The sequence below is a fragment of the Cuculus canorus genome, chromosome 6, assembly GCF_017976375.1.
Source record: "Cuculus canorus isolate bCucCan1 chromosome 6, bCucCan1.pri, whole genome shotgun sequence".
NCBI lineage: Eukaryota > Metazoa > Chordata > Aves > Cuculiformes > Cuculidae > Cuculus > Cuculus canorus.
In genome coordinates this window covers 24,787,331-24,811,680 of record NC_071406.1, presented here as the reverse complement: position 1 = coordinate 24,811,680, position 24,350 = coordinate 24,787,331, and the positions used below count along the sequence as shown (strand labels likewise).

Below are 24,350 nucleotides of genomic sequence, written 5' to 3'. Positions count from 1 at the left end.
TGTCTTGCAGTAATTCGAAATAGTAATTGAATAATGTTCTGAATTAAGCGAGATAATTAAATTGAGGGCATCACCTTTTATCAATTATATTTGAAGAAAAGAAAAAATAAAAGCGTGCTCTCATTCAAAACCTTAGCTTAAGCCTTGAATGATGTCTGGTTAAATAATCAGTGTGTGGTCCCTTCTTAAAAGAAACAGAATCATTCTGGTAATTGCCTAATTCTTTGGGGACAGAAGGCACGCTTATTCCAGCTTCAGTTAAAAAACTGCCACCCGGTTGGAAATAACATTGGTCTTGTAGCCAGTGAGAGCCCATCAACATAATGGCCTTTGACGCTTGCATGGATGTTAGCCAGTTTAACTAAAAGTATATGGGGTGAGTTAATGTTTGCAGGGCTTTGTGTTAGTGCGTTTTTTACTTCATGAAGAATTACATTTCTCTGCAATGAACAGCTGCCTCATTCATTCAGTAAATCCTGAAAGAATCTTGATTTTGAGGAAAAAAATCTAGCATGTAACATGAAATTGAGTGCTAAAAGTAATTGTGTGCTAGTAATGCTCATGAAGTCTCATTCAGTAATTTTACGTCTACTGTGCTCGTGCCATTCCTGACAGTGGTGCTTGTGAAAAGATTGGCAGCTCCAGGATCCCTACTAGCAATTCAGGAGAACAGGAGGCCTCTGTACAGCTTCCATGTAGCATTGGAGTGTATTGGAAATGGGTCTTTGGCATCTCGCTATGAGTTTGAGAGGCTCTGCTGTCTCAATTTAAATAGCTTTGTCCAGATTGATTTGCTTCACACTCTGCTTAGGTATCCAGTCATCTTCCTGGATTGCCTCTCCATAGTAAAAGCATGTTATAGTCATCTAGGTCACAGAAATGTTGTAATACCCATTTTATGCGCACGTTGATTGATAAAATATTTAATGTTTGTGGGTTATAGAGAAAGATTTTACCATCAGGTGGTGATGCGTTGCTCAACTTCTCTCTTACATTTCCCATGTAGTGTCTTAACATTGAAAACGATAACCTGGCTGAGGTAAGCACGGTCACAGGCCCTGAAACCAAGCCAACAGAGATGCATGACAGCTATAATTACTACAGCTCATTACCCATCACAAGAAAGGATGTCAACTGCAGTCCAGATTTCCTGGATAGTATTGAGGGCCCCTTTTCCAGCATTTTGCCGCCAGAAGACACCAGTCAGATGAGTGTGAATTCTTTAAACGACACACCCACTTCAAACTCTGATTTCTGTGAGGATTTCTACGCTGCCTTTATTGACACAAAGGCGGACGGTGACACAGCAACAACAAATACAATCAGTCAATCACTCGTGGAAATTCTAAGTGAACCTATTGATCTTTCTGATTTCTCACTGTGTAAAGCTTTTAATGGCAGCCACTCAGGAACCATACCAGAATGTAATGATTCTGACTCTGGTATCTCATTGAATGCAAGTTCTAGTGTAGCATCGCCTGAACACTCTGTTGAATCATCTGCCTATGGAGATAAGACTTTTGGTTGTAGCGATTCTGAAATGGAAGACATGGATAGTGCTCCTGGAAGTGTGCCGCAGAGCAATGCTAGTGTGCACTCATTGCAATTCCAGGATCAGGCGTTTTCTTCGTTGGTGCCAAGCACTCAAACACCCAGTTTGCAGCATACAAACACACCAAAGAAAGATCCCCCTGCTGGTCCAGGCCACCCCAAAGCTCCGTTCATGAAAGATAAACCTTCAAGCCGCCTTGAAGCTCATCTCACAAGAGATGAGGAAAGAGCAAAAGCTCTGCAGATCCCTTTTCCCGTTGAAGAAATCATCAGTCTCCCTGCTGACGACTTCAATAAAATGATGTCTAAGGAGCAGTTCAGTGAAGACCAGCTTGCGCTTATTAGAGATATTCGCAGGAGAGGCAAGAATAAAGTGGCTGCTCAAAACTGCCGTAAAAGAAAACTGGAAAATATAGTGCAACTGGAGCAAGATTTGGGTAACCTAAAAGATGAAAAAGAGAAATTGCTGAAGGAAAAAGGAGAGCATGACAAAAGCCTTCGTCAAATAAAAAAGCAATTGACCACCTTATATCTTGAGGTCTTCAGCATGCTACGTGATGAAGATGGAAAGTGTTACTCTCCTAGTGAATATTCACTTCAGCAAACTAGAGATGGCAATGTCTTTCTTGTTCCTAAGAGCAAGAAGTCAGAGACTAAACTTTGAAGGGCAGCACAGCTGGCTACTGTTCTCCAAGTTACTATTTTTGTATCGTTATCCTAATAGTTTTTACTGTGAGATGGAATGCAGAATTCGGTGATATTTTTCAAGTAATTCTATGCAATGATAATTTTAAAGTTAATAATTAGTTCATGGAAGGTGCAAGTTTGAAACTAATAGTGTAATGCAGATGGATTATGCAAGATTTGTAATCTCGCTTTTATAACAGACATTTCCTTCTGATAGTACCACTTTTGACTAGTTTCCATATACATGTAAATATTTAAAGATACCATATTTATATACTGTTCCTATCTCTTGTTATATTCATAGATCTATTTGATACATATATAAAAAAGTGATTTTAGCCTTCTAAATACAATTTCTTGCAAGACAAACAATATGGCCTCTGATACTTTTTTATAAATATGCAGTCGTGTTTGTTCTCCATTTTTCTTACACATTTATACTTGCTTTATATATGATTTTAATTTAGTATGAAAGTTGATATTTAGTGTTTGATTTCAATTTATCAGTTCATTAAACTTTTTTTTTAACTCTACTTCATACACATGTATTTCCCTAAAGGGAAATCCTCATTAGTTTTCCCAGGCTAAGTCTTCATGTAACAAATAAGCTTAATAATCAGAGTTGTATCATACAGCATTGTAAGCATTACTCATTTCATTCAGCATAATTTTAACTCCCACGTGGAAGGACTGTGTAACATTAAGTTACATTTCAAATTTATGCTTAACTTCATGTAATTTTTGTTTTGCTCTTTGAACACTACTCAAATTCCTGATGAGATCTTTCCTCCCAAAACATTTAAAATCTGTTTAATCATTGTCAGCATTATGCATTTTTCCAACTAAATATTCTGTATACTTTTGAGTAACAGTTCTAGAAATACACTATGATCTCTGACTCCGATCAGCAAGCGTCGTCTGTCGCTGCAATTACTTTGGACAAAGGCGTAATAACTGCCAACCAACTGCACTATTTGGAACCTGTGCTCAACTGCTTGAAAAGCATTGTGGAGTTTAAGTTCTGATTTATAAGAGAATAAAAATTGGGCAAATTAATAGCATTGTTTTGTTTACTTTTCAAATGGACTTGTACTTATAAACTGTGGATTTCTTGAATACAGAAAATGCATAATTTGTAATTTGAAATACACAGATTCATGGGAGCATTAAAAACCCCCTATCGTCTTCCTTCATCTTCCCTATGAAACTTGTAATAGAGCACTGCTGGCAGAAAAACATTTCTGCTTAAACGCAGCTTTATCATTTTAAGGAATAATTTGTCTATTACAATATTCATGCATAATTTCATTTAGTATAATAAACACCGAGCTGTTTTGCAAGACCTGGTACATTTTTTCAGAAAAGAAGGAACTAGAGATACTGAAAAAGGGTAGCGTGGGGCCCACAAACATTGTTTAGTAATGTTGTAGAAGAAGGGGTTTAAAGAGGGACCTGAGCTGAGGCAGCCAGCCGTTCCTCACAATTGGCTCATTTCTCACAAAGTTAGTCAGGCTAAATAAAAAGATACAGTTCTTGGTGAATTCAGCCTTGAGGTTTATATTTCCAAACCTCTTTAACTGTGCTGGAGGTGCCTGCCCAGCAGAAAGCCTCCACTCCCATGGGTGGCCATGAAAGCCAAAAGAACAATTTTAGATTATTATAATCCCAGTTTATACCACTCTTTATTGCCTTTCTCAGTGTTCTCAGTAAACAGCAGTGCCAAGAGGAAGGGCACGGGCAAGACAGAAAGCCAGAGTTCTCATGAACGTTAGTCTGTCCAGGATGCTGTGGAAGGTCTCCTGTTCTCAAGTGTTGTTTGCTGTTTTCATAGGATTCTGGTGACCCCATGCCCTCTCACCTGAAGGTTGAGGAACCCACTCTTGCATCTGTACCAATTTTGGTTTTCACTCTGTGTGCAGAATTTCAGATGCTCTTTCATTGTCCAGTTTGTCGCAGCAGAGGCAGCAAAACTTCACAATCAGATTTTAGTTTTCTTACCCAAATCATTTATTTCTAATCTGTCACTTTGTAATTCATCTTCCTGTTAACAAATTTACTGATTCTGAGTAGCAGAGACCTCTAGCGCCCAGTGCACACCTCCCCTCTCTCTCTCTCTCTATTGCCCTTCACCTGCACTGCAGCCTCAGAGCAGCAGCAGCTTCACCGAGGTATTTTTTCTCCAGGGCAGTGTAATGCCAATAACCACGATCCTGTTGCCCATATCATCTTCAAAAGGCAAAGGCAATGGCCAGAAAGACTTCAGTACCTGAACCTGGGACTTGCAGCAGCCTTGCCTGCCTTAAGAGAAAAGCAAGTTTCTCATGCTGTGTTACTTGCTGCAAACTTCCAAGTGAGGTCCTGCCCCACAACCAGCCAAATGCAGTAGGAACCCTGCCCTTATATCAAGTCATAATGTTTGTGTTTTTTAGAAGACCTTGGGAATTGTAAATCCAGGTGACCCAACTTGCACTTCGAGGCTGCTTACCTTGTTTATACTGAGCTCCTTCCTTGCTAACGGCGCGTCAGCCCACCCTGCTGCACTGCCCTTGGCACACGCGGAGTGTAACAACGCTTTTTTTGGAGTAAGTCAGTCAATACCTATGGCAGGAAACCTAGAAGCTGGATTGGATGAAGAAGTTTATTTGCTCTAGCAAGGGCAGGCACGCGCCAGCTGAACTAAACCAAAGGTACTGCGGCAGCAAGGGGAATTTTTCTTGCTATTATTCCCATAGGCCTTTACTGACTTCACTACCTGCACCGCCTAGGGAGGAAAACACCCCACACCACCACCCAGACCGGGAAAAACACTAGAGGAATGGGAGACTTTGCTGTCATTTAAAGCAAGAGGATCTGATCCATATGTAAGGATACCAATTTTAGAGGACAAGCACTAAGGAGGAAGCTATGGCCCTGGACACTTTCCACACTGACACAGAGTAGCTCTCATACTACTAAAAGCACAGAGAACCTTAAGGGGAAGAGCCCTGAGTTCCCGCCCATCGTTAATTAGGCCATTGATCAAATGTCTCTGGCTTAGAGAGTATGGGCTGGCTCTAGCTGTGATATAAATACTTTAATCACAAGTTGGCTGTAAAACATCACAGTAAACCCCTGCCCTCTCCTTCAGTTTTGTCCTTATTTTAGCTCTAACACAAAAGCCCAAAGCAAACTGCATTCTCAGAGCAGCCCCTGCAAAGGCTGTATTTGTACCACCCACACGTCTAAAACCCAACACAGGGACACGATTCCATTACCAAGATAAAAGCAGCAGCAACCACAAACCTGCAGGTAACACAGAAGCCTTGTTTGAATTCCACCAGGTGAAGGAATAGGCTGAACCAACTCCGGCCACGACAATTTGCATTCAGTTTAACGTTTTTCCCATAACGAACACAGTGAATGTTGCACTTGCATCAAAACACCCAATGCCGTTAAGGAAAAAGATACTCCACATCAGATTATTCTGGTATTTGTGAAAACAGCAGATTGCAAATTATACCCTTCATTTTATTGTCATTACTGAGGTACAGAGCATCTCCCCAAACCTGAGAATGACTGGTGACATTGTCTGGTGCATCACAATGCTGACCACGTACACTTGCGACAAGACTCCAGGTGGAGATAATTTATTTCTTGATCAAAACATTCAGTTTTAAAACTACTAAAAGTAAAGCTGATAAGCTGGGCTGCACCAAGGCTTTTCTGACTTGCAGTCTCACATTGGACAGATAATCCTGTAATCATGTATTGCAATAAATTGAAACCACTTTGTGTTCCTCACAGCACTTAAAGAAAAAAAAAGTGATCGCAACGCATTTTAGATTGTAAGTAATTTGACAAAATACACTTTATTCTGATACAAAATCAAAATGTTTCAACAAATTTCAATCCAATATGGACTATACTGAAATTTTTAATTTCCATGCTATTTATAAACTCATTTAACCACAAGTTCTAAGACTGCTGCACAGCAGCACCATCGCTCTCAAAGTCTTTGCCATTTATTTTAAAATATTATTCTGTTTCCAGTCTTGCGATATTATCTTCTACATGAAGACCATTTTTCTTCTACGGAGATACTTGGATTACTTTTGTTCAGGAAAAAGCTAATCTTAGACAGAGATGTCAACCTGTAGCACCCACAGCAGAAAAAGAATCATCCATCAGATATCTGAATGTGATACTCAAGATGTTTCATGCTTCACACAATTTAAGACACAAATGCTTGTCAGAGACCACAGACTGCGATTTAAGTGCACATTCCACTGCAGTGTTAGACAATACATGAAACCATGTTAATGTCTTAAACACAGGAACCGAAGACAGCAAGTCAGTACATCACAGTCAATGCCCGAAACACCAGCATTCCACTTCCCACCTTTACTGTTTAAAGGATGTCAACTTTAAGGTGCTGTGTTTCATTTAAAGCGTTTTGTCTACAGAACACTATCACTTCTGCATTGAGTTGGGCCCCTTTTGCAGAAATACATTTTTACCACCTGAAAGTACCACTTGCTTTGAGATGAACACACGGGTTTGGGCATCAAATAAACTTCTATAGAATCGCAGCTCAGGGACCAATGCTTGGTTAAACATTGCATTTCCACCTCCCATTTGCAGCTGCTGTTTTCAATAGCAGCCACTACAGAAAAGAAACTAGCCATGAAACAGCATTCTTAACTCTTGGAAGTGCCTCTTGGACAAAGATAAACAAATCCTTAGGAGTACTCAGTCAAGTGTATCTTTTTCAAGTTTTATTTCTGAGGAAATTGGGATACAACAAACCAAAAAACCCCAATTTGCTTAAAAAAGTGTTACAAATCCATGTGTGAAAATAATTCTAACAGTGACTATCTAGTTCTAAACATGATGCAAAAAGACTCCTCCAGAGCAGAGAAAAGGCCTGCAGAAATGTAGAATCCTGTTACAAAAAGGTAGAGCTTTGCCCTATCCACAGACCTAGACAAGAGATGCAAACTAGTACGTTTTTGTTAAAGATCTTACTGTTAAAAAAAAGTAACATTCCCTCTCCCCTCCAGTACAAAAGCAGCTGCCCTCAACTGAGCAAGGGCAAGACAGGCTACTGATTTTCCCTGTTACCTGGTGCTACGTGCAGATGCCCGGGTGAGCTCACAAGAGCAATTCTGCCTAGCAGAGGAAAAGCAAAGGTTTTTCAGCCCCAGGTGTAAGAGAGCAAGCCTGTCCCCTCATCAACCGCCTGGCAGCTCTGCGAAGGCGAGGCTGTGACCTCACTGTAGCAGATTCAAATTTTGGCTCAGCCTCGGCTAACCAAATACACATTTGTCAATGTTTTCAGAATACATACAGTCATGGTGAGATTTCCATTAAGTATCTCACAACTGCATGAAAATCTCAACATTACTTCCTAGTCAGCTTTTAATTGTACCTTGCAATGGCAAAGAATTTCCTTTCTGGATGTTTGCAGACAGCAAATAACAAGTTTAAACGCTGCAATTGGTCTGCGAAGGTGCCTAAGCCCCAGGTGATGCTGAAAGGCACAGGTTCCATTTGACTTTATTTTCTGAGTAACCGAAGCATAACCAACACCAAAATGGAAACTTCACACTGTGCACACTCAAAAATGTACTGGTGAGTTAAAATCAGAACTAGATAAAAAGGATTTAAAAATGTCCCAGACCTCTAATGACTAAAGACAAGGAAAACAAAATGCATGTTCCAAGAGTTAAGAATCAATGAGCATAAAAGCAGATCAATGAAAAGTTACTGCCATCCATTTGTATAAATGCAGTTGTGCTCTTTTCAGCTGGGTGCCACGACTGCATCAGCCTCCGCTCAACAACCCTGCCTGAAAGCACCAAAACCCCTGAAAGGGTACAGAGAATTGGTACAGAGAAATAAAAACCCACCTGGTAAGCAAAGATTCATTTATTAGGAGGGAAATCACTGTGCTAACCAAATGCCTTCATAGAACTTCAGACGCAGCTGTGTAGGCACCCTACTAAGAACTGCGATTAACCACTTCAGTGTCTCCACTTTCTGTTAAGGTTTCTCTACCAACCACAAGGAAATTTCACACCCCCCCCCCCCCCCCAGTGCACTCCCCATGGTAACTAGAGCAGGTATTTCAAAACATTTATCACTTGTTTTGTTGATTTCAGACACACAGCAATTTTGTACCTGCCAGGAACAGAAGATTCTTGACGGCAACTATGCCAGCCAGCAACCCTCATCCAGCACAGGAAACACTGGATAACACACGCTGGCATACTTGCTCCATTGTACTTAAGGCTTTCCTTCACACCAAAAGGCTGGCAAAGGAAAGCCTAGAGAAAAATAAGGGTTATACAAGTGTCGTACTATACACTAGAAGTCTTACCCAGTCAGAAACCTTCAATTGAAGAGGATGTGCAAGACATTCCCCATTTTGTCAAGCAGCAGCTTCTCATTCAACCTGAAAATTAAAGAAATTACTCTTACCTTGTTTAAAACCCCCCCCGCTACTCATTTTAATTCATGAAAAATGTTAAAGGCAAACCTTACCTATGCTCATTGCCCTTCCTTTCAGGTCTAAATGCTAGACCTATTTTGAGTCAACTCAAGTAGCTATCACTCAAGGAGGTTCCAAAAGGTGAAGAACTCTTGCTAGACTTTCTTCGATATTTCAGCTGTGATAAGCAGATTTAACTAGCCTTGGGAAAGCTGCTCACTATCAGCACAGTATCTTATGCCTTCACTTTTCTGGAAGTTGAAGCTGTTGCTCCTGCTGCCTTGTCATTCTTTAATTATGCTGACTTCTCCATACTCAATAGGCTGCTGAAGTCCTGTCTTATGAGTCTCCTTAGCACAGTATGGATCAAAGAAGTGCATCCTAGATTCTTTAAAGCTGGTTAATCACTCTCCTTACACTTTTCCACATCACAAACAATAGCTAAGCTACCCCACCCACCTACAAAGCGGTCACTTACATCCATCTCTTAAAAGGTTGCATACAGTTCTTGTTCATAAAGTTTATTATGACACTATTTTTCAAAGTTAACATTGTTGTCACAGTACAGCTACAAGAGGCCCTGTTAAAAAGAACACTGTCAATACATTCTAAAAAAAATCTAGAAATACCAGATCAGTTGTCAGAAGGGACATCAACCCCACCTCCAGTTGTCCCTGCAATCGGATGCAGACCCCAGGTGCAAGTCTACACATCGTCTAAGCGTAGTAATATACAAAGCAAGGCGGCAGTTAGGTGGCTCACTCCCTAGGGAGTTGTGGGTTTAGTTTTCAGTGTTTCCAAACTCCAAGTGGGTTGTTTAAAAAATGCCTTTATTGAAATACAGCCTCCCCCCGACCCCAAGCCCAAATTAATATGCACAACAACAGAAGCATTCACTAAATTACCAATTCTTGCTTTAACCTTAGAGATATTTTAAAACTCTACAGAAAAGAATAAGCAGGCTTTGAAATCCAGTTTGGAAGCTACCACCTTGACACAAGTTCCTTGTTCTGGTGTACTGCAGTCTAAATACACTCCAATAACAGTGTTTAAATAACATTGTTTAATTTTTCTTTTTTTTCAAACAACACACTCATTTTTCTACTACTTCTTAAAATTATAATTCATTATTAATATGACTGATTATGCCTTGAGCCATTTCATACATCTTTGCAGATTCATTCCTACACTGGAATCGCATTTACCTTATACTGCACATTGACCCAAAGTGAAACAGGTGTGAGTAATTCCAATACCATATTGTCAAGTCTGAATATGACCGGGCCCCTACTCTTCTGAATTGACAGAAAGCACTGTCTCAGCAACAGTCGAGAGAATATTCACATCAGCTGAGAATAGGACAGACTGTAGTGCCTTAATTTGGAGGTCCAAAGTGAAAATGATATACGTATAATTGTGCTGATAAGATAGATTTGCTACTCCAGTGCATCAAATCAAATAGTAACACACTATCATTCTACCTGTGGAAACTCAGGACTGTACCATTCTACGTCACGGGAAGTGTTTCTAGGTGCTTTGTTTTCTCTTCGGCTCTTAGCTGAGCATAGACATTCACAAGGGAAAAAGCTTGAGAGCTATGCTACTCAGAGCCCACGGTGAAGGGGCTTTTGGAATGCGTTACCTGGGGCTGTCAGTGATTACACCTGTGCTACCCTTGGCTCCCAGTCAGAAGAATGTGTCCAGAAAATTGCCTAGGGTGCACGCAAGAAAGTATATAGCCATTAAATTATTGAGGAACATACCTAATACTCTCACTGTGACACCTCATTTAATCGAAACAGTGCAGTCTGGTGTGAGGGAGAGGGAAACCGGGACAAAGGAAGGGGATGAAAATTCCAACCCACCCTCCCCAAAGTATAGTTTTATTGAAACAGAATCATTGTATATCCCAAGGAAACAGGCACTTGATTCCCCCCCACCTTAACTTCTCGGGAATTACAATAAATATAAAGGTAAAAAGCAAGTTTCTTTTTCTCTTCACCCAAGACTTAAGCAACTGCAGTTATCCCTTATACATCTCAAATGAGACGGGAGACAGCTTTAATGTGTCTAAAGTTGGTCTTGTTAAAATATTTATCATGCCTTATTTTCTTGAAGCGCTAGTACTAATACAGAACTACAAATTAAAAAAATATGCACAAACCAAAAAGTAATTTGAAATTTTCATTAAGGTAAAGCTTAGTTCTATAATTCACAAACACTAATTTGAGTAACTCAATCCTAGTTATACATCTAAACAAACTATAATGCAACATACAGATGTTTTCCCTCTGTATGCCTATGTAACTCATGTCAATGACAGTTACATATATACACTGAGACTAGACCCCTTAAGACTGCAAATCAATAGGTGTTTCTATTGTTAACTTTAAATTAATACAAAATAGTAATTGAGAAATGCATTAATCTTCTCTATTAACTAACAAGGAAACACCCTAAACTACATTTTATTTCTGTTATAGAGTTCTCTGTACTAAATGTGGAAAAACTGAACTTCACAAATATTGAAAAGTTAAAAATTCCTTAATTTGTTTATTCCTGGTACCACTACCACAATTTACAGGGCAATATACCTGATGTAATGGGAAAATAAAAAGAAAAAAAGAAAGACAAAGCTACAACAGATAAAGACCTCAGGAATGTACATCTAATCGACACTACATTGCATTAATCAATAGCTGCACTTTTTGCAAACTGTGGCTATGACAGTCCTGAACAAGAAGGGTTTCCTGTTTAAGCTGCGGTAACTTTTCTGACTATGGATCATCGTTCCTTCTGTGGCAGATTTTACAGTTCCTCTAATGCATTTGGGACGACTGTCTCAAAGTAACCTGCAGCTTTCCTGACAACTCCTCGCTCTCTCTCCTGCTAAGAACTGTAGCCTGTTGAATACAGGATAAGAAAATTATTACTCTCAGTGAACAGTTGTACATTATTAATCATCATTATAAATATGCATTACACTTACCCTTTTTCTGGTAGCATTTTTAGAATCTTCTACCACCATAGCCCCCACTTCCACTTCCAGATCCATAACCACCTACAAAAACCGAAGTGTATATTTAAATACAACAATAGCAAGAAATCTTAAACCCCAAAAATACTTTCTGCACAAAGTCATATTTACCACCATAAGGACTGCCTGAACTTCTGCCACCAAAGCTGCCACCACCTTTCATGGGACCATAGTTAGATTGCTGTTGGCCACTGTAATTGCCAAAATCATTGTAGTTTCCACTTCCACCATAATTACCTGAAACAAAGACAGGTTTATGAAACCACTTCTGTTCAATGCTTAGGACATGAAGCTTGCCACATCTTGGCATCCAACGTAAATGTAAATTGTAGTAGTTTAAAACAATTTAAAATAGAATTGCAAGCATTTTGCGTGCTACCTCTACTCACTACGCAAAAGTAACGGAAGACACTTAGCACTTTAAAGATGAGAACCTGATATTTCATTTAAGGTGAAAAATATCACGCAATATTAAAAATTGTACACAGACTTGAGTAGGTGATTTCAGGTTAACACAGTAACTTAAGCACTGTACAACTCAGACATGCCTAAGAAATGGATGTCGAATTAAAACTAGCATCTTACCACCACCAAAATTTCCTCCTTCATTGTAGCCATCATATCCTCCTCCTCCACCCCCATATCCACCACCTGGGTTTCCATATCCTGGTCCTCCACCACCACCATAACCTCCTCTGCTGCCATAGCCAGGACCACCTCCATAGTTGCCACCTTTGAACAGAGTAAAACAAAACACTCCTAAAGTAAGCACTGGTATGAAAAGTTCCATGTAACAAACCCCCCGAAAACACACTAAAAAAAGTCCCACAATGTTTTCCCCGTATTAATTTATTATGGTTGCATAATTTATCTAAACTATTTACTCAATCAAATAAAAACCTATTAGTTTATGTATAGCCCCGAAGCATGAAACTTTAAAGTTTGTTCTGGTTCACAGAAAATACACAGACGTTCTGCCGTCACCACCACCACGCATTACGTGCAATAACTGCCTCTTTACACAAATGGCTTTGTCAGTACCGTGTGTCATTCCTCTGAACTTAAATGACTCAGTGGGCAAAGCCCTCAAAAAAAGAATTCTGGTTTACAGTTTTTTAACTAGATGTACAGCTTTATTTACATGTTCATCACAGCAACTGGAGATTCCTTTTTTACTAATCTAAGGCTTATCTGAAAGATTTTGCATTCCAGATGTTGATCTAGTCTCCAACACTTTGATGGAGTAGTTCCAAACTGGGAAAAAGTTCAAAACATCTCAACGTCACTACATATATCTGCTTATAGAAACAGGACATAAGTAACCAAATGCTATTACACCTCTATCATTTCTCATCCCTCCCTGCCATCCAAAATGCTACTTCCACAGCCATTTGGCAAGTTCCACAGTTCTTTTCAGATGCATTTTGGATACTCATCCAAACTTCACCATAAAAAACATACTGCTGAGCCAAAAAAGATCTTACAGGTGATTGAAAAGATCTCTGTCATGTTAGTTGTCAATTCCTTATTCAGTCTCAGTCATCTGAACCAACACCAGAACCTCTACTTACATCTCAATAAGTATGACCTCTTTATATGAGATTATTGAAAAGGTAAATACAGAGAAGTATGTATTTTCTGCCCATTATTTTGTGGGGAAAACAAAAAAACCTCTAACTCTTCACAGATTTACAATGTAGAAAACATCACCAAAATAGACGTGGTTTCCAAGGTAAAGGTGAGACTTACAGCTGGTTATAACATTGGGGGAGAGAGGAGCAGGGAGAGAAGTGAACAATACACTTACCATCACCAAATCCATTGTATCCGTCACCACCCCCAAAGCTTCCTCTGCTCCCACCACCGCCACCACCACCCCCATAGCCTCCTGCAACACAAAACAGATGAGAATGTTTTCCTGAACACACGTGTTAAGTGTTTAAGCTGACTGACACAGGAAATTAAAAAAGAGAAATCATATTCTATACAAACATTCCAGTCATTTACCTCTTCCACCAAAGTTTCCTCCTCGGCCAAAGTTCCCTCCACCGCCTCCAAAGTTTCCACGACCCATGAAGTTGCCTGAGCCACCCCCACGACCTACAAAATATTTTACTTAAAATTACATTAATTGAAAACTAGTTACCTAAAATAACCATGCACAACTCCAAACTCACCTCTCTGAGAGCTGGCAGTCTGCATCTCTTGTTTCGAGAGAGCTTTTTTCACTTCACAGTTATGTCCATTTATAGTATGATATTTTTGAACTGGAGAAAATTATGAAATGGGAAGAGTGAAAATCAAATCACTGAAAGCAATATGCTGTAAAACTCTCACAAAAAGCTGCTCTAAGGCATGACCATGGAACATGAAATCTACCCTGTCTCTTAAAATATGTTGGCAGTTGATTATGCCAACATCTTACATTCCGTACACACTGCTGTTCTGAAATCTAACATTACACTTTTATCTCGCAAGTAAAATCTCCCTAGTTTTGCAGCATAATTTTGTCACGAGATGTCAAGGCTAATGCAGGAAGAAAGCTTTCCGTATGCTTAATTAAACAGACCATAATACTTTAATGCTTAGTCTCCTGTATGCTTAATAATTGTTACATACCAACAATTTTATCCACTGTATCATGATCATCAAAAGTAACAAAAGCGAAGCCTCTTTTCTTTCCACTTTGCCTGTCTTCCATGACTTCTATGGTTTCAATCTTGCCATATTTTTCAAAGTACTCTCTTAAATTATATTCTTCCGTATCTTCTTTAATTCCACCAACAAATATTTTTTTTACTGTGAGATGTGCTCCAGGCTTTACAGAATCCTACAATGCCAAAAATGACATTCAATGTTTTAAACTATTAAGTAAAAATTAGGAAATAAGGTTAACTGAAACACTAACTTACCTCCCTTGAAACTGCTCTCTTTGGTTCAACCACACGTCCATCAACCTTATGCGGTCGAGCACTCATGGCAGCATCCACCTCCTCCACACAAGAGTAAGTCACAAAGCCAAAGCCTCTGGAACGTTTTGTTTGCGGGTCTCTCATTACCTGCCAAAACAGAGGGTGCTCTGCATTTCTGTACTAGATTTAGTACCAATATCCTTCCAGAAGCACAAACTACTATTTGACACTTTACCACGCAGTCCGTGAGTGTGCCCCATTTTTCAAAGTGTTCTCTCAAGCTATCATCTGTTGTTTCAAAGCTCAGACCTCCAATGAACAGCTTTCTCAACTGCTCTGGCTCCTTTGGCTCATGGCCCTACAAAATCAAAAATAAAAAACATATTTTGAATACAAATCACACAAATAAGATTCCACAGAATTATTAAAAATTATCTGTGCACATTATAACTGAAGATAGGTAAATACATTTAAATTAAAACAATGACTTCTAATGGGTTTAGCCAGCAGCACACTAAACACTTAATGAGGTGTGATTTTAATTAAGACACTAACAACTTAAAAAGTGCTCAAACGCAAACAACAGTAGAGAGATTTCAATATACTAAATAATTTGGTTCCTTTCTACCCCCTCAGAAGAACATTCATTTTACACCTATCTTATGTTTGAGTAGAACACTGCTCTGTAGGGATTAGCCATGAAGCACTGTGAGATAAAGGGAAGTTCAAACATGTTATGAAGCATAATCATGAGGAACTATAAAAAAAAATTTAAAAACACAGTGTACAAGACTATTGTCCAAATTGGGTGTCTAGTCTTTTGGGATATCAATTTTGAAAGGGGCTGTTTTTTATGTTTTGAAGAAATTCATCAGTTCGTTAATTCCTTAAAATTTTAAGTTTTGTACTTGGATAATTTTGTAGGCTGAGTGCATGTAAGCAAGAAACAAGAAGCACATATGCAGTTTTCATAGTATTATGAGAAATACTTCTTAAATGTGAATCACTGCAAAACGATTAATCAGTGACCACTAGTGGATACAACTACCGGAATAACACCACCACCTTAAGCATCACCTACGTATGATCAGCCACACTTTAACACAGACTAATTTTCAGAGCCATTTTCTATAGCACAATTAAAAGTGTGTTAGCATTTCTGCTCTCTTTAAGTGCTGCATGGTTTTTATTTAGTTACGCAAGGAATATCCCTGTGCATTTGACAAGAGGTTATGAAAAATTCTTTTACAACTACCTTCCATCACCAAGATAGAGAAGTTTTATAAAAAGCAATTATATTAAAATCTTATTTTGCAAGCTGGTACTTTTGTGCATGTAAAACACTCCACAACAAGGTGCTGGCCAGCTATGCTGCTGACTAGCTATGCTGCACATGACTTGAATTCTGCAGCATGAATGTGTAACAGGCTTCACTGTTTCTGCTGCAGATTAACCTAGACAAGATGCAGCATTAGCCTGAGAGCTGAACTACATAAAACTAGTTACAGTCTTCAACATGCAGATGTGATGCTTCAAACCTGAGGGTGAAGTACTTCTGCCACAGTTTAAATAAAGGAGGTGACAGTGCTAGGGTTGGTCATAAAGTCGTACATCCCTCTGAGTGCAAACAGAATTGCCTGAAGGAGCAATGATTATCATAAAGCAAAACATAGAAGGGAATTTCTGATTATACACTGCTTTAGGAAACGACTGGTTTATAATGTTCAAAGTTGTACTACAGGAAACAATGCCTACAATTATGAAAAGCTGGCTGGGAGGTAAATACCTGCTCTTCCATCTGCTAAACTTAGTGAGAAAGAGCCCCAGCACTCTCAGTAACAACCTTCTATTTAAGGCAGTAACTTTGTTACTATAGAAATGTTACATAAATGATTGACAATCAATGGTCCTGTGATTACAAAGTAGAGCTTCTACATTCTTTCAATATATACAATACAGAGAACAAGATAAAGAAAAAATCTCCCTTCTAACTCTAGATAAACTTAGAATCTTACAGGGTAACAAACCTACTGGATACAGAAACTGCTTTAGGTTAAGTGAAATATTGTTTTCTGTTGCTGATTGCATGTATTTTTTTCATCTACTGACACTACTTAATTTTAAGCTCATTTATGTTACAGCTGGAAACATTAAGTGTTTCAAACTCTGCTAGGCATATTAAAGATTCTCTAACAAGAAACTGTAGAGTTCAGACCTCTCCAAAATTAAAAAATTATTTAAGAAAAAAATGGACAGACTTCTTATAGTTCTGTGACAACCCTCAAGGCTACAGGGTTTTCATTTAGCAACTCAGACTTCTTTTACCTTAAAAGAATGACCACAGAATTCTTCCGGTCACTCTTGAAAGGAAAAGTGAAGTCCTTTTCTAGTTTATTTTTATTATGAGCACATGAACTGCCATTCTTATACGGGACGAAATGCTGTTACAACTTTTATCAGAGAGAAATTATCCTCAGGACACACCTATGTCATAGGAACTCTCCACAGAAATAAAAGGCAATGTCTTCTCAGGGAATTAGTTTTATTAAGTCCATTTTGTTCCCCCTGGGGATAAGCATCTCTATAGTTTTCAGAGTGCTGTCCTGCATCGCACAAGACATTGTTTCTTGGTCCTTCTGCCGCAAGCTAGTTATAACTGCAGTCTCTCATGGGCAACAAACCTTGCACAACACATCTCTCCTCTCCTTGCTAGTTTAACCACCACACTGCTTGAACAAGATCAGCAGGCTCCCTCCCACTCAGTCAATACCGCAGGCCAACACTCCATTTCTCCATTTTGCAGCGTGACTACTGGGGGCAGGAAGGAGGTAGTGGTAAAAATGCCCTGCCTGCCTGCAGCCAGCAAGCTGGTTAGGAGCTTCCTTTCTGCCCCTAAGCAGTTTAAGCGGCTTCCTAAACACATTAATAGGCTCTGAGGAGGCGGGGACCTTCCTTTCCAGCCTTGACCAGCGAATTCCTCTCTCCAGCCAAAGCTCTGCGCAACACTGTCCGCCTCCATTTTGTGAGCGATCTCGTCTCCTCCACCCTCAATATGGAGGCGGAGGGGCGGGGCCGCACGGGCACAGGAAGGCACGCCCGGCGATGTCCCCGCCACCACAGCAGCGCCTGCAACCCTCCACTCACCCCTGCTCAATATCAAAACCAAAACCCCAAATGCTCAGTACAGCCAACTGCACCTCTCTGTGAGGTACAAAAATTGGCAACTGGCACCCCCTGTGATTCCTGAAAAACATACTAATCCTTGCAGAAATCCCACGACCCTTCGACAAGGCTGGTGCAAATTTGCACTGCCTTTGATCCGAGTCTGCTACAAACTTAGCTTTCCTAGGGCAGAGGTGTTAACAATCAGCTTTGTGGAGCTGAAGCGTTTCTCTCTAAAGGCACTGTTCCTAGGCGAGTCCTCCCGCTCCTCGATGAACCCCTGAAGCACCCACAGAATGCCTGGCATCACTCCTAAACCTGTAAGTTGAGACCACCCTGCCGTGCCTTCTGAAACAGGAAAGCTCAGACAAGGGAGCCTCAGAAACTTTTGCTGTGAAACATTTTCTCTAGAAACTTAAAAGCTTCTAAGTACATTTCTGGCCAAGCTACTTTTGCAAAGTATGAGAGCTGATTATGTAGGCAGCTATGGACCCGAGTTACATTCTGTCCAAAGCAGTTGCAACATTCCTTCCAGAAGAGCTTTACACACCATTCTTCCATACAAAATAACCATGCGCCATGCAACTTGGACAAAATTTGTTCTTAATTCCACATACAGGTCCCTCCCACATTGCAGTACTGTATCATTCCAGAAAAAGTTGGTTTGAACTAGCTAAAATATACAGACACCCTGAAAAAGTAACGTTAGAAATCAAACAAATAATCAAAAAATGTTTCAGTTATAAGCAACATCAGCATATTTAATACTCTCTTTGCTGATCTTAAAATCAGGCTTATTTTCTGAAGGGTATCAAGACTTTTTATCCCCCCTCCCATTTCCACACCCTGCCCCAAAGTAACTAGCTCCCATCCTCCCCAGAACAGCCCAAACATCTTCTCTATACTACGCACCTTATTCAGTCTACGGTATTTCTGCTAGAAGCAAAAGAAAACAGTTATTTTTACTTAGTACAGCCTCGCTTTCATTTGCAGTGACTATAAGGCAACCATTTTTATTAAAAAAAAAAGAAAAAAGAAAAAAGAAAAGAAAAAAAGAACCTGTCTTCATTCCCACTAAAAACAAGACTTTGAAGATAGGAAGGAATCGAGTTCCAGCTGATACTCTGAGGATGCATGAATTTCTTAAAAAAATAATGAAACCTCTTTTAACCACAAGCATACATTTCAATCAGTTCTGTTGTAACAGAAAACCAGAAAAGCAAAATCTGCCCCCTATGCTTAACACCCAACCCCCCAAAACTGTAAGTAATATACTGGAATTTAAAGTTACTCCACTAACATGGGGATGAAGAAGGTAGGAAAAAAACTATGAATTAATAGATCAGATAGAAATGGTTAAGTGATTTTTGTAGTCTTTACCCCTTCAAGCTACTTTTAAATAAAAATGCAATCCTCTCACCTGTGAGGATCGTCTTCCCTTCCTCTTGTAGTCTTCCACATCTCTCTCTTCCTTAATAGCAGCCATTTTGGAAGGGTACTCTTAACTCGCCTTTCTTTTAGACCTAGGAAACCTAGAAAACAAGTTGGATAAGTCAGCACTTACCCCAGTTCCCGTGAAGCAGGGCCTTCTCTGGCTGACACGCACTGGTGTGGCTTTACAGGAGGAAACCAGAGATAGGTGAAAGCAGGGGAAAAAATATAGGTATTTAAAGGGTAGAGCAAATCCTCAGCCTATTTTGCTCACAATTAGAAAGAGCTGCAGAAGAAGGAGCATCTGCTATCCTAGTAAAGATACTTTTACAACTCTTGGGATAACAAAGTACAACCTAAAGCTAAAATCTGTAGAAAATGAGCTACGTCGATTACTGTCTTACGTAACTGCCATGAATACAGCTAGTACCGGGCAAGCAAATTCTGCCTTTGATATCTAACCCCACTACACAGATCAAATCCACTTCTCTTTATTTTAAATCCCCAAATATTTAACATTTTTCAAATACTACTTATTAGAATTATTTTATGTGTAACCTATTGTAATCAGTGATGCAGTAGCTCACAAAACTGGAACACCATAGGATGTGTTAAATGCTTTCTGTATTGAAAAATATTTTCCACTAACACCAGTGCAAGAATCCCTCACTGAGTCTATTCTTGCAACATCCAAAATCATAACACTTGCTCCTCAGCAATCTGTTGCGCTAGTCACCTGTGTTATTTTTGCTTCCTAGGGCTATATTTGATTACTACTTTATACTCTCTATTTAAGTGCCTGACTTTACAAAATCACTGTCAAGTTACATACCATCACAAAAATCAAGTATTTTGCAAGGTATGCTCAGTGACTGAATCCATATGTAAGCATTCAGACAAAAAAAATCATGTTCCCTTTAGCCTTTACTATTTCAAGTCTTATGAGGTCAATTAAGTTACTATGCTGTATTAGTATCTTTGGCTACAATTCATCACTACTTTGGATGTTTCTTCAAACTTTTTTTGCAGCAGCCAAAATAGAGTGCTGTCAACTACATACCATGATTCTGTAAAACTCTATTTGTGCTGCATTAAAATCACTGACCTTTACAAATTCAGGTGTATTATTGTGGGATTTTTGTTTGGCTTGGGGAGGTTAAAGCTTTCTACCTTTAAATACTGCGTAGGGAAAGGCAGGCAGTTATCTAGTAATAACCAATGTGTACTGTTATTCAGAGTGGAAATTATTACTTAACATAATTCCATGTTAGAACCCAGCTTCAAATTAATCTGTGAAACCATGAGTACCACGACCCCATGTACAAACAGTTTTAAAGGTTTAGATCAAAATATTTTATTTTCAGTTCCTCTACACAATGTTAACCTCCCCTAGAAATTCCTTAAATCAAACACCAGTTACTTAAAAGGTATTAGGATACCAAGCATTTCAACTGAGCTGTTGAACTCTTTAAGTCATACAAGGGAGGTATGAAACAACATTTTAACAATTTACAGGCTTTTAAGAAAGCAGCTGTATGGTGAAGTAGAATTTTGGGAATCGTTAGGGTGGAAAAACCTATTTAAATACGCTTTTAAGTAATGAAAAGTATGCAATCCCTCTCTGATTATGTCACCTGCTGCTTTCCCCAATGAAGCTCCATGCTGGCCAACACAAACCTCTCTGGCATCATAGCTGCCATGATGGTCTCTAAAGCCCATGATGGTCAAAAGGAGAGTCATCTCCTTATCATCAGCTGAAGCAGAACACAACCCCATCCAGCCCTATTCCTACTTTACCTCACAGACAGCTGTTATGCCAATATGAGCTTTTTCCTTATACCTAACATCAACAAAATACTACAGTCAACACTAAAAAATACACAGCATATTTTTTATCAGCTGAGTTAAAATGGCACTGAAACATTATACTGCAACAACTACAGAACTGAAGTAGTCTCATAACATTATGAGGTTATAACGAACAGAAAGTCACTAAAGATGCCTCATTACTCGAAGGAGCTTAAAATGCTACTGCATCTCTTACAGAGACAAGCAGTAAAATAACAGAGGCAAAACATACATTCCCAAGATGGAAGACTACCTGTCCATTCAGAAAATGCTATGGAGACGTATTGGTCTTTTTTCGTAAATAGCTAAAGTTGGACCTAACACGCATACAACATATGGTGCCAAACTTAAGAATTAAAGCAGCAAACAATAGATTTTCAGCTATAAGTATGTTCGGAGTTCATTCACAATTGCTGGGAAAAAACCAAGATGATATTAGCTCAATACAGAAGCATGTTGAAATGGTTTGAACTCATCATCCTTCACAGTTGTCAAACTATTCAACAACCCTAAAGCAGCTAGAACAATTGCTTACATAGAAAAGTTATTTTTAGCCCTTTTGCTAAGGGATCCAGTTTCTTCTTTGCTTTTAATGTTGGAACAGAAACTGACATAACCTGTTGGTTTCTCTAAGGTTTCAGCTTGCAACGAAGGGAATCAAGGCATAAAAAAATACCCAACAAAAAAACCCCCATTTTTGCTCACCAGACTTTACTTGAAATACTTGAGCAAAAAACTTAGGTTTAGAAGAGGCAGGAACAAAAAGCAATTTATCATGGCAGTATTTCCCTCCGGTAGGGTGCGGATGATTGCCCCAGTGTGATCCCAATTTCATTCAAGTTGACAAAAATTGAACAGAGGTTTCTGTAGGACTGCTTTTTCGTGTTGCACACCAGGATCATGGCAGGACGCCATGGGAAATGGAAAGCTATACGATAAAACTTTGCACTTTTTGCCTGGCAGCCGAAAGATCGCTACACGTGTCGGCTCCCCTCCGGAAGGTGGCGAAGAAGATACCGGGGAGGTGCTGTTACGTGACCTAGCATTCTTCAGCGAGAATCAAGATACCGCACTAAACAATCTTAATGCTTTAAAACTCTGTTCCCAGGAAAAAGAGCGGGGAAAAGACTATCCCTAGCGCGCTACTCCGGGCAGCTGACGTGGAGGGTACTGAGGAAGGACAGAACAATGACACACGCACGCGTGGGGCTCGCTTCGCTTCTCCCCACCCCAGCCCCAACACGCACCTACACGTTTCGGTGTCCCCCCCGAGAGCCGACGGGGCTCCTCTCCCCGCAGCCCCGCCCCGAGCCGAGGGCCTGGCCCTCTCCCACCCCGCACTGCGAAATGGCGGCCGCTGCGCCCGAGCGACCGCGCAGCGGCTCCCGCCTCCCCCCTTCCCGCCGGGGCCATCGCGCCGAGCCGAGGAAGGCTATAAGGAGAACGCGACGGCCGCTGCGTGTCTTGCTCCCACCCCGCTCGCCCGGAGCTCCGGGAGGGTGAGGCCACTCCACCAGCCCAGCCCCCGCCCGCCGCCGTTACCTCCATTTTGCGCACGGCCTTACCTCCCGCAGCGCCAATATGGAGCCGGGGGGGGAAGGGGGGGGAGAGAGGGAGGCGGGGCAGGGTCACGTGACGGGGCCCAACCGCGCGCCTCAGCCGGGGGGTGAGGGGAGCGGTGCGGCAGCGCATGCGCGGTGCCATTTCCCGCGCTCTCCTCAGCGGCGGTCGCCGCCCCTCCCCCCGCGAGCCCCGCTGGGCAAAGCCGCCCCAGCCTTACCGAGAGGCGCGGGGAGGGGGGAGAATACGGGAGCATGAGGATAGGGTAGGGGAGGTGATAGAAGATAAGATATAACCGTGTACAGCGTCTCCGCTCGGCGCCTCCCCGCCCGCTCGGTCCCACGCCGGCTGCCGGCCTGGCCGCTCTCCCCGCCCGCTGTGTGGGGGTGGCGGCGCGCGCCCGTCACTGCGCACGGGCTGGCCCCGCCCCCTGCGCGCGAGGGGCCGTCCCCGCGGCGGCGCGGGGTCCCCGGGGCTCTGCTGCAGGGGCTGGGGCGCCCCGAGCGCCCGGAAGTGCCGCACGTGTTGTTCCTTGTGTGGTTGTGTTGGGGGTTGCGCGGCTGCTCCGCGCCCCTTTGGGAAGCGAGGGCGGTTTGAGCGTTTCCGATCTAAAACCAAAACACACCTAAACAGTGCGTTTTGCGGCCTCCTCCATAGCTCCATGAGCAGAGGCATCGCCTCCTGATGGTGTTTGTCCATAAGCCAGTGCAGCGAGTTAACATGAAACGTCTTCTGCAACGGCTTCGCTCGGTTAACCACACAGGGAACAGGTTTTTCCTTAACAGGGAAAGCAGCATTATAAAAACCTACTGATGCTGTGAAAAGCCAAACTCAATAATCAATGCCAATTCGATTATTAAGCAGGTATTCCTTTAATAAACTGTGCCAGGGCACACACAGGGTAACCCACCTAATGTGTCCAACAATTGAGTCTGGTTACATGACTTTTATACTGGTTAAACATAGATATTTGTATAGATTCCAGGAAATACTGGTTAAACATGCATATCCATACAGATTCCTGGAAACATGTTATATGTCCATTGTTTTTCCGGGAGCCTGTTTATCACGTGCGGAACTTACTTAGTTTATCACACACTCTTAGATGCACATCACAGTTTCTTTGTGTCTTCAGAAGCTTCTGATGATCTTTCTCTCATCTCCTTCCTCGGTGAGCTCAGGTCTCTCATCTCCTGTGCCCCTCGGTGAGCTTAGGTCTGTCCTTTGTTCCTGCTGCGGGACTGTCCATTCAATACTTGATTTGTTCTTGTTTCAACCAGTAAAAAGCTGAACTCCTGTTACAATCACAGTCTTTCTAACTGCAAGCTGGCCAAGATTTTATTCTTACTTTTCTTATTATTCTTACCATTCTTATTATTATTGCTTAAGCTCATTCATTCTTTTAACATAATGATTTATTACTTCCTTCACTACCCTTAAAGTTTCTCCGTCACTGTCCTCTCACAATGCCAGTAGCTGTTTCATCATGATGACCAAACCTAGGCAGGAGGCGTTGGCACTTACCCCCTTAAAACTATCTTTATGCAATATAAAGAGTGAACCAGTGGATGTGGTTTCACGGAAAGGTTTGTAGGGGGGTACTGCCGACGTAAAACATCGACTGAAAGGTTATGAATTACTGGAGGTTTAGTATTAGCCACTGATTCTATTTCTGATATCTTTAACCTGCAGT

General features: G+C 40.9%; 2 protein-coding genes across 21 annotated transcripts in view; one reads left to right on the top strand and one right to left on the bottom strand.

Annotated features, from left to right (window-relative positions):
* NFE2L2 (NFE2 like bZIP transcription factor 2) overlaps positions 1 to 7,824 on the top strand; it is a 29,143-nt gene extending 21,319 nt beyond the window's left edge. For all 4 annotated transcript variants that reach the window (XM_054070374.1, XM_054070377.1, XM_054070376.1 and 1 more), the window contains one exon: positions 1,007 to 7,824. In XM_054070374.1, coding sequence (XP_053926349.1) covers positions 1,007 to 2,215 — 1,209 coding nt within the window. In that variant the 3' untranslated portion in view covers positions 2,216 to 7,824. The remainder of the gene's footprint in view (positions 1 to 1,006) is intronic.
* On the bottom strand, positions 6,229 to 23,085 carry HNRNPA3 (heterogeneous nuclear ribonucleoprotein A3). Of its 17 annotated transcripts, XR_008450475.1 has the most exons (14): positions 22,954 to 23,085; positions 19,239 to 19,350; positions 18,731 to 18,754; positions 14,892 to 15,014; positions 14,657 to 14,803; positions 14,364 to 14,574; positions 13,922 to 14,011; positions 13,752 to 13,859; positions 13,552 to 13,632; positions 12,330 to 12,476; positions 11,856 to 11,981; positions 11,697 to 11,768; positions 8,597 to 8,671; positions 6,229 to 6,368 (listed from the first exon to the last, which is right to left on the bottom strand). XR_008450475.1 is itself a non-coding variant. In XM_054070382.1 (13 exons), exons 2-12 carry the CDS (start codon positions 19,302 to 19,304, stop codon positions 11,716 to 11,718), a joined length of 1,176 nt encoding a protein of 391 aa, XP_053926357.1. In that variant the 5' UTR covers positions 19,305 to 19,350; positions 22,954 to 23,085; the 3' UTR covers positions 7,971 to 8,671; positions 11,697 to 11,715. The 17 variants fall into 17 exon arrangements, 16 of the variants coding, with proteins under 16 accessions (XP_053926357.1, XP_053926353.1, XP_053926361.1 ...); XM_054070382.1 differs by lacking the exon at positions 6,229 to 6,368 and having other exon boundaries at positions 7,971 to 8,671; XM_054070378.1 differs by lacking the exons at positions 6,229 to 6,368; positions 8,597 to 8,671 and adding an exon at positions 9,767 to 11,610.
* Between the last annotated feature and the right edge of the window lie 1,265 nt (positions 23,086 to 24,350).

Excerpts from the sequence above, each read along its gene's own strand:
- HNRNPA3 (XM_054070382.1), bottom strand. The coding sequence starts at position 19,304 with ATGGCTGCTATTAAGGAAGAGAGAGATGTGGAAGACTACAAGAGGAAG. Across the intron at positions 14,575-14,656 it reads AGAGAGCAGTTTCAAGGGAG|GATTCTGTAAAGCCTGGAGC; the intron begins GTAAGTTAGTGT and ends TTGGCATTGTAG. Across the intron at positions 11,769-11,855 it reads TTCAGGCAGTCCTTATGGTG|GTGGTTATGGATCTGGAAGT; the intron begins GTAAATATGACT and ends CGGTTTTTGTAG.